Source organism: Lissotriton helveticus, chromosome 9 (assembly GCF_964261635.1).
Source record: "Lissotriton helveticus chromosome 9, aLisHel1.1, whole genome shotgun sequence".
In the NCBI taxonomy this organism is placed as follows: domain Eukaryota; kingdom Metazoa; phylum Chordata; class Amphibia; order Caudata; family Salamandridae; genus Lissotriton; species Lissotriton helveticus.
The window spans coordinates 559,382,779-559,393,472 of record NC_136070.1 but is presented as its reverse complement, the minus strand read 5'-3'; the positions used below and the strand labels follow the sequence as shown (position 1 = coordinate 559,393,472).

The following is a 10,694-nucleotide window of genomic DNA, read 5'->3' as shown; positions in this document are numbered from 1 at the left end:
AAAAAACATTGGCAAAGCCAATAGGTCTCTCCTACACCACCTCTCGGTTTTGTCAATGTTTAAGGTTTGATGCACAGCATCAGCACGCCCGAAAGTATTTATTTTCATTTTTTTAAAGCTCTATGACGCGATCGTGTAATACCATTTTTTTTTATTTAAAAACTTTCAGTCATGCTGCACATCGAGACCTATTGGCTTTACCAGTGTTTGTTTTGCAAAAATCGACCGTAACGTCTGCGGAAGGTGCAATAGGGAGGCTTACGCTGGGTCTGTGATTTCCAGCAGGTGCTCGAAACTTCTTTTCCTGCTCGTGGCGCAGAGGCCTGCTAGCGTTCGGACCCGTGACTTTACAGTGCTTTAACCTGTGACCTGCAAGTGACATCACGTACAGATGACAGTAATTGGCGCAGCAAAGCGAAACAGACCAGCAGCGTTCACAGCAACAGCTGTGGGAACCCCAGGAGGAAACAACACCATATATGGACATGTACGTCACGATGAGTCACCGATTCTAGACTGTACCAAGAGGGGAGGTGAATGTCTCTCTTACGGGGAGTTTTCACTCAAGGGACGTTCTTTTTAAGCTATGGGCTTAGCAAGCAGGACATACATTGTCAAGGGACTACTTCAGTTAGTCAGGGGTTTGGCGAGGCTTACAGGAAGGATCGACTGAATTTGATCCCCCCCTCCTTAAAAATCTGAATGGTACGCTCCCTCAGCGGCCCATTCATAAAAATAAGGAAAGCAGAGTGAGTAAGTCACTTACTGAAAGTGACATAGTAGGCGGGGGGAAGAGGAGGCGCAAGGCGCGTGGATCAGCAGCACATGTGAGCGAGACGGGCATAGAAGGAGAGAAGGCAAGGCGAACACACGCGCATCTGCATCCAGAGGTGTAACGAGCAGCACTCAGGGAAGGGACACCGAGGAGAGCCGGACAGCACAGCAGCAGACCCGGCACGACCCGGCAGCACCCCAACACTGAGCAGAGTCAAGATCCAGGGAGCATAAACAGCCAGGAAACACCAGGGCAAGAGACGGGCGCCGCACGCACCCACCACAGCAGCACCGGCCTGGACCCCCACCGCCAGTGGCCTGGGATGTTTCGGGACCACACTGGCAACTTCTCCAACCTGAGGTCGGGCTACAGTAGCAGCAGCAGCAGCCCCCAGCACCTGCCGCAAGCGGGGACCCCCACCATGGGGGCTGGAGGCATGGACCTGAGAATCAACGCCCCCGGGACGTCTGGCCAGCAGGTAAGACTGTGTTCAGGAGACCTTCGCTTACTACAGGGGGGCTGTGGAGAGCTGCTGTGAGCAGCGGACAGTTCTGAGAGCAATCACTACTTCTGTATGATGGCACATGCTGGGGCTGTGGGAAGATAGGATCACATAGGGGGTTCTATCATCATGTCAGAGTTTTAATATCTACCTGCACTTATAATGTCGTCTCCTCAATGTAGTCCAGGAAAGTAGCTGTGGAGTTATGAATAATACATCTATACTTCCCGGTATATCCTTACCTTGACGATACTTTGGCAGTCCATATGGTGGAGCTGGTATTATGTGCATATGTTTATTGACTTTGATATTGTGATATGCATCCGTGCCAGGCCCATGTATAGTTGGTACTTTGGTCTTTAGTGCCACGAGGCAATAATTGTCTTACTTTTATGCTTGAACTGATGGGGCAGGCGGCTGATACGGGATCTTATTAAATGGGAACTTTCTTAAAACAAGACTTGTACTCAGGGGACATGCTGATGCTTTCGAGACATGTACGCCCCGGAAGAATGGTATTATACCAGATGTTCCTTTTATTCGACGCACTTGTTTTGGGTCTTATAAAAGGGAAATGCTCCTAGAACGACCATGTTCTCACAGTAGGGATGTCTTCCATCTGGATGGATGCGGTGAGAGGTACTCTTAGAATTCTGTGCCATATCCTTCGGCCCTAAGCTATGACTACAGGCTGGCAGAAATCCAGCACTGGCGCAATAGGACAGCAGCTTAGGTCAGGCTGTGCAGTGCTATGCTGTGTTATGTTAAGTGCTTTTGCAAAGTGCTTTCGCCCCTTTGGGAACCGTGGAGAGTCTTAGATAGGGTGACTGGGCGTCCCGGATTTGCCAGGACGGTCCCCGTATTTCACCAGCTGTCCAGGCAGATTTCGAGAAATTCATCTCATGTCCCAGTTTTTGGAGAGGGTCGACTAAAAACGGGGGAGGTGTTTTTTTATGTTTTTCAAAGGGGGGATAGTTAGCAGTTGTTCCAAGAAAGCAATTTAATTCACAGGCCAGCAGCTGGGTTTAAAAATTGCATCTTATATATGTTCTTACTGCCTGTTTTGTAATTCTCTGCTGAGGAGCGCTGCCATTCAGTGCGTTGCCATTCAGTGCGTTGTCTTGACGTAAAATTATAGTCCTTCTTCTATTTTTTGTGAAATGTCCCGTTTTCTTGCTTTAAAATTCTGGTCACCCTAGTCTTAGAGAGCTTGTGCTGTGCCCTAGTCACCTAGGGGGTGGGGGGGGGTGCAGCAGCGTCTCTGAAGCTACTGGAGTCCGCAAGCACTTATGTGGCCTTCTAACAACACAATGGGGCCACTGGCACAGCAGTGGGGTCACACATCTACCACAAGCAGAGCATTTGTGTGATTATAAACATGCAGAATCTGGCCCAGACTGGATTTAATTTTTTGTTGTTGCAGTTTGATCTAGCGCAAACTCGACCATAAGGTATTGGAGAGCTTTACATGAGCACCAATTACATTACACGAAGACACATTTATTTTTTGGTAGGCGCGGGGAGACTAAGTGATTTGCCCAGAATCACAGGATGTTGAGCCAACGCCGAGACTCAAACCTGGTTCCCCAGCTACACAGTCGACAGCTCTGGTCGTTAGCCACATCCTCTGTTGCGGTATGCAGAATTTAAGACTTTAGTGCACAGGTCACATGCATCGCATCAGCAATTTCTTCTCTAGACAATAGTGCCCTTACATAGGATGCAGAGATCCAATATGCACATATCGGGGATGACCTGGGTTCACCTGTTTATAACGATGTTCTAGTCTCCTACCTTAGCCAACACAGCGATGCCGCTGATTCTACAGAATCCATGGCTCTGACTGTACAGCAGTGGTTATATCCCTTGGGTTGCACAGGAGTTATAGGCTCAGGGCTCAGACAGCAAAGCTCTTCAGGCATACCCATCCCTGCAATGCCTTTGATTCTACAGGTTTCACAGGATGGGACACATAATAGGAAAGCTGTTCGTCGGGTTACACAGATCTTACAGGCTAAGGCAACAAAGTGCAAAGACAAGTGTTACTCACACTGGCAACACAACAACACAACAACAAAACACACTGAGGTATACTAAGACTGAAAAAAAACACGACCCCCTAATATGCTAGGAATACACCAACACAATACAAGGACAACACTGACACTAATGGAGAAGACACAAGCAGCATGCACTGAGAACACAACAAAACAGAGGCAGGGACTACACAGACAATGAGACGGAGAAGAACTAGTCCTGCATATTGAGAATACACTAACACAGAGACAGGAGCTGCACAACACTAACACAGAGTCTAACTTTTGACCAGAAGGCTAACTTTAGACCGGAAGTCTAACTTTAAGACCGGAAGTATAATTTTAAGACCTGAAATTTAACTTTAAGACTTGAATTCTAACTTTAAGACCGTAAGTCTAACCTTAAGACCTGAAGTCTAACTTTAAGACCTGAATTCTAACTTTAAGACCGGAAGTCTAACTTTAAGACCGGAAGTCTAACCTTAAGACCGGAAGTCTAACCTTAAGACCTGAAGTCTAACCTTAAGACCGGAAGTCTAACTTTAAGACCTGAAGTCTAACCTTAAGACCGGAAGTCTAACTTTGAGACCGGAAGTCTAACTTTGAGACCGGAAGTCTAACTTTAAGACCTGAAGTCTAACCTTGAAACCGGAAGTCTAACTTTGAGACCGGAAGTCTAACTTTAAGACCGAATGTCTAACTTTAAAACCGGAAGTCCAACTTTAGACTGAAAGTCTAACTTTAGTCCTGAAGACTTCAGGTCTAAACTTAGACTTTAGTTTAAAGTTAGACTTCAGATCTAAATGTAGACGTCAGGTCGGAACTTAGACTTCAGATCTACATTTCGACTACAGGTCTAAACTTAGTGGGAACATCCTTTACAACGCAACTGTTACAACAAAGTACCTTTACGACGCAACCATTACAACACAACTTTTACAACGACTTGCGCTGGGGGGCGCTCTCGGATAGGGAATAGTTTCCAACACCTTCCCTACTATCCACGGGGACTGGAGTTGGAATAGTAAATTAAACTATTCACTATCCAGCGCCCCCCAATGCAAGTCGTTGTAACAACTTGCGTTGTAAAACTTGCGTCGTAAAGGCATGCGTTGTAATAGCATGCGTTGTAACGTCATACATCCAAACTTAGACTTCAGGTCTAAGTTTACCTTTGGGAATCATGCCCTGAAAGAGGGGAGGCACACACCTACCAATCTGGGAACATACCAACACTGGTAAAAAAGAAAACAGTGACAATAAGAGCAAAAAGATGTCTGTTTAATGTGCAACTGGGAGACTACCACCCACACCATCACTGAAACACATGATCTACTCGTAAGAGTTGGATGGTTGCATGATTGACGCAACCCCTACCTGTCACTGAGCCCTGTCCATTACCCTGTAAACATGCAACTGCCAAACAAAACAATCAAATAAATCACGCCCAGCAAACAAGAGTCTGCATACCAGACACCCAGCAAGAAGAGGCCAAGGACATTGGCACGCTCTACAAAAAACACAGAACATAACATTACATCTGGGCAAGGACCACATAAATATGCTTCCCTGTTGTGATTCAAGCAGAAATGGAATGCCCTTAATGTCCATCCTAACACGTTCCTAGGGTGCGTCAAGTGACTCAGGTGTATTTAAAAGTGTCGCAATTTCAAGTTAACGGGCGTCGCAGACTGTCCTGCATATTGTACATAGCTTGGCAGGAGCATTCCTATGTCAGCATACTCCTACAGCTCAGCCTGCCCCTCCCTACCGGTGTACGTGGCGTAATAGGAACATACCCTTGATACGCTCAACCTTACGCAACCAGTGCGCCTTTGACCTTAGAAGTCTCTTTTGTTATATGAACAGTGCCCGGATTTGTGCATCTCTCCACAAACCTGTGGAAGTAATTCCTCTTCTGGGAATGATTTCCTAATTTGCACCCTTTCCCACCCTCCCAGTGAGGCTCTACTAGGTAAAAGCAAAAGACACACACATGATTGACGGGATGCAGAACAAATCAAACATTCACCCCAAATCAAGAGATCTGGGTTAAATCCATTGCTCTTTTGCTCACCAAGCCACCCCAGTTTAGATCCGTCCATCAGTTGTTCATTTTAGATGTGTCACTACAAGATGAAAGAGCACCTCTTAAATTAATATATTTCTACTGCCAAATGTATCACTTGAAATATATGATTGGGAGAAGCTTTTTTCATGTGATGAGTATTTATTGCAAAAACGAGCTCGAATTAATGTAAAGCTGCTAATAGGGAAGATCTCTGTAACTGAATTTCAATGTCCTTCTGTAGGGGGAACATCCTTTACGACGCGGATGTTACCCCGCGCTACCATTATGACGCGTCTCTTACAACGCAAGTCGTAACCACGACTTGCGCTGGAGGGCGCTCAAGGACAAGGAATAGTTAATTTACTATTCCAACACCTTCCCTACTATTCACGGGGACTGGTGTTGGAATAGTAAATTAAACTATTCCTAAGTCCGCACCCTACAGCGCAAGTCGTGGTAACGACTGGCGTTGTAAAGCACACGTTGTAACGGTACGCGTGGTAATAGCCCGCGTCGTACCGTCATACATCCGTAGGGAGGAACAGGTAAACGTATTTATTAAGGATGTACAGGTACAAGTAATACCCTACAGTAAGCTCACTTATGTTCACCCAACCAGAGTCAGAATTTCCACCTAACTCAGCTCGTCTCTGACTGATTCCTGGACTCCGTCACTCACAGAGAACACAGTTGCACCATATATTTCATCACCCCAACAGGAAGCGCGTACAAACTCTGCGAGCAAAGCGTTCACAACATGGCCAGACACCGTACACACTCACGCTAATTGTATGTGTCACTAGAGTTGACACATACAAAGTGTTGTACTCACAAGGCAGATATTTTCATGTCTAGGTTTGTAAAAGAAAAAAAGGGAAATCAGCATTTTCACACTCTGAACTATAAAAGTAATACAGGAGAATAATGAAGGACGACTAACAAAATTGTTGTATTCATTCCTAAATTATTATTTTAGCTATAAGCGGTACAATTGAGACTTTCAAAAAGAATGCAGAGCATTTTACACAAAATCGTATTAATCGACCAGCTTCTGTACATTTCAGAAGGATAGAGCATACATGGAAAGATGGCTATTATTTTTCACTGAGAAAGAGGGCAACTCTGGGCGTCACAGAAATAAAAGATGGACACTCTTTCCTCATCAGTTGTTGCCAAGTAAACACTAAAGTATAGGATGTGGGCAATGGTGTAATGGGATCTCACAATGGCAACTTCAGGAGTCTGGAGCACAGGGCCTCGTTACAGCTCCTGGACATTCTAGAGAGAGACCAACGCTTCTTCTGCGTCCCAGACCCCTAGTGCCACTAATCGGTGCCTTCCAGTTCTTAGAATGTTTCTTGACATACATGCCGGGGTAGTCTTTCTTGAACCGTCGTTATGGGCTGTGCCTCAGAGGCTGGATGGTCGGAGAGTCTCTTTGCGCTTTCCAGGACCAGATTGGGATCAAAATATACCCGGCCAACCCCAAGAAAGTGGCCCACATTCGTGGATCGCATCATTTGGCAAATCATGTGTTAGTCAGTGTCACCTGGTTACGTTTTGGAGAAATATGAAGTGAATGAAATACCAGACAATAAATGGTTTGATAAAGTGAAGAGCTTTCAACTCACTGAGCTATCTCTTGGTCATGCTGTCAGTTTCGCAGCTGATAGGCATGCAGCATGACAGAGCACAAAATAGTACTGTTTTTAACTAGGGCATTGTACTTGACAGGGGCGTAACAGCGCCCCCCCCCCCACAATGTGAGGAAGGCAGAGTTTCCTGTTGCAGAGGGGCCCCCTCACCCTCCAAGTCATACCTTTGTATGTCTTGCTGAATGCTTCAATGGCATGGAATAAGAACTAGTCAAACGCTGGGGCAAGCCATCTGCTTTCACAAGCAGGCCCCTGCAGCGCGGGGGACGGGGCCCCCATTGACCCCAAGACCAATGAATGTCTGTGCGATCTGGGGGTTGTCGGGGTCCCTCGTCACATTCTGCAGGGGGGCCCATCATTGTGCGTTATGCCACTGGTACTTGAGCTGGGGCTTTAAGCAGAAGCGTTGCTCCACCTGCCAGAAGCCAAAATTAATGAGAAATAAAACAATAATAAACCCTTGTTTATTATCGTTTTTTAATCTCAGAGGCATGGGGGCGGGACCAAGGAGTTGATAGGCTGGAGAAGGAGTGTTGGGCACTGCTATTCAGAGCACATGACGGTCTGACTGGCTGTCTCAGGCCGGCCAAACCGACATGCGCACTGAAGCTCTCTCCAAACCCAGCTGCATTGGCGGGTTGGAGGCAGCAGGCACAGGCTCCCAGTCTAACTGGGAGCGCAAATCAACAGCGCTCAGGCCAATGCTGGCGCTGCTTTCAGCACCATGAAAGCAGTGTCAGGATTGGCCGCTGTACATTCTGGGAGCATGTGCCTGGCAAAGAGAGGGGCGCAATGCGGTGAGACAGTTCAGTCTTTTTTTTTTTATGTATTTTATGTTCGCACCCCCCCCCAACCCTTCCACCCACCTCTCCACTCAATCCACACACCGGCCGCTACTGGCTTTAAGTCAGATGAAAAAAGTGGCTGGAATCTATAAATAGGGCATCGCCAAAAGAAGTGTGACTAGGAATCTTTGATATGAGGCATACCTCTGTAACTGTGGGTGTATCCTAAAATGAGAGCAGGAATCCTCTACTTTCAAGACATGCCCCCTGACCAGTATGTGAATGTCTCTGCATTCAATTGCATTTCACAACAAGGAACGCAGACACATTTTTTTTTACGGAGATTTATATACCGAAAACTTGACCCGAAGGCTTCGGGTATCAAAGCGCTTTACATAGCACCAGTTGCATTACATGAGGACACAGAGTCATTTTTTAGGCACGGGGAGATTAAGTGATTTGCCCAGAATCACAGGATGTTCAGCGACGTTGCCGAGACTCAAACCCAGTTCCCCTGATTCACATGAAGCAAGCCAGACCATTTGGCTTTATCAGTGCCTGCTAGTATTGATTTTTATTCAATATCCGGTAAATGAGTAACAACTCCCATTCTTCCCATCACTTTCCGCGTTACTCCCGCTCTGTGTTGGTCATTTACTTCCTTTAATTTCTCTCTTCTCTTTCTGAAGTACTCCCATCTGCATGTCTCACATTTAATCTCCTGCTCTTTCTTATCACTCACTCCTCCTTCATACTCTTTTTTTTGTCTCCTCCACTTCACCTTCTCTTTTCTTACACATAACAACACACAACTGCTGCATTTTCTTTTCCTTCTCCACTGTGACTATAGCGACAGTGGTGTTTGTATACCTCAAACATTTTTTATAAGAGATAGTGGTCCCTAGGATAGTGAAGAATGTATATACAATCCCCAGTCAGTACTATATTTAAGCCAGTATCCAGTCAGATAAAGGCAATTTTAATATGCAAAATAATTGAACAATAGAACAAAATTGTGAGTCAAATAACAGTGGGATACGAGCCTGTATCCATGGACCCACATATACAACAAACAAACAAAGTAAAAGGCTCAGGCAGTTTGATGTTGTTTCTATAAAGTAATATATAAATTGTGAAACAACAAATATAAAGAGGTCACCTTTACACAACATTAAATGCGAGAATGAGTATGAATACGGTTGACAAATATGTCGACGGCGTTTCGATCCTTAATCAGTAGCATATTGGATCTTCATCAGGACTGACAGATAAGGTGCCTGAAAACAATTGCCTGTAATTTACATGGGAATCAGAATATCATAACGCGGGATTGGCGTCTTAGTGATAGGCAAGGCTTGGATTTCCTGGCCTGGTAAAAAGGATATGGCAGCCTCAGTAAGAGAGCAATACTCGTGATGCTGGCAATGCTGAGAGTTTCCCTGGGTGGCAATCAATGGGCTAAATGGTATCTCTTCCCGGCGTGCTGTTGTCGATGCAATCTCAAACATGCACTTCCATAAAATGGTCCTTACAGTTGGCACATATGAGACTATCTCTCTGTGAGCTCTGCAGAGAGGCCAAGAGATGGCTGAGTGTGTAGTCGGCACACCTTTATTATGACCTACTGTCGGGCATGGTGAAAAACTCGCCTTGCCTGAAGTCTCCGTCATAAACACCCATCCACAACCTGAACTCACCCTGACATGACTCAGTGTACAGTATGCGTTGTACAAGAATCACATGTTTCCGGAGAAACGAAAGAACAGAAGCACACCTTGAAAAAGTAAATATTCTTAGGAAGTAGGGAAACGTACAAGTAAAATGTTTGAAACGTAACCGGGCATGCAGCACTGACCTTGATTACCAAAGGGTAAATGTACACATGGTGAACAAGAGATCAGTGTTTTTAATTGTAAAGGTAAAAAGACATATGTAGGGCCTGGTTGAGATCCGTTTCAATTATTTTTTTACTGCTGTTACTTAGCATTGCCAGGACCTTCCACAGCGGAAAGCCGTAAAGCTTGAATCATTGTCCCCATGTTCTTTGAACATAGAGGTGCAATGTTACAGGGACAACAGAAAGATAAAATAATGTCTGACGTTTGGGAAAAAAACCTGGGACTATCCCCGGGAAAGTCAGAGACTCCCCCACAAAGGTGCAGAAAAATTGGAAAGGTAAGGATCTTCCCCATGCGATCATGTATTGGCCGGGTCTTCCAAGGATAAAACAAGAAGCGTAGGACACAGTCTGGCCAAACCATCTGGCCTGGGAGTCAATGGTCCATCCCCCGCTGACCAGGGGTGTAACGCAAAGTCCTGCAGCCCCCGAGGAGTAGGGAGGCCCGCCCTACCCATCAGGGGCTCCTCAACCCTCTAGAAGGACCCATTTTCCCCAAGACCTATGAATATCTGTGAGATATAGGAGACTAAGGGGCTACCCTTCATGTTCTGCAGGGTGGGAACTCATCATTTTGCGTTACGCCACTGCCGCCCACTCCCAGACCTCCAGTACTGCTGAAAACAACCATCTTCAAACCCACCTACAGGCTCATGGAACAAACACCGCACCCTCACTGAACCTCTGCTCCAGTGGCGGCCTCAGTCCTACCTCACACTGCCTGGTCCCTGTGAACTCACACCAGTGTGCTGAGAGCTGGCCCAAGCAAGCCTCCTACATATTGGACCGGCCTGGCAGGAGACATTGCCGGCCCTTTACAGGGAGGAGTGGCGTGACAAATGTCCGCCTGGTCTCAGCTTTTGGCCCCCAGTCAGGTTGCATGTATAAATACAAAACTTTACAAAAGTCATTCACCGGAGGAAAAAAAATTACTTACAGGTGAACCTTAACTACCAGCCATTCGCCCAGTACC

The 10,694-nt window shown here is 46.1% G+C and overlaps 1 protein-coding gene across 1 annotated transcript in view; it reads left to right on the top strand.

Moving 5' to 3' along the window:
- The first annotated feature begins 757 nt into the window (after positions 1-757).
- FOSL1 (FOS like 1, AP-1 transcription factor subunit) overlaps positions 758-10,694 on the top strand; it is a 30,531-nt gene continuing 20,594 nt past the window's right edge. The window contains exon 1 of the mRNA XM_078660462.1: positions 758-1,253. Coding sequence (XP_078516588.1) covers positions 1,098-1,253 — 156 coding nt within the window. The 5' untranslated portion in view covers positions 758-1,097. The remainder of the gene's footprint in view (positions 1,254-10,694) is intronic.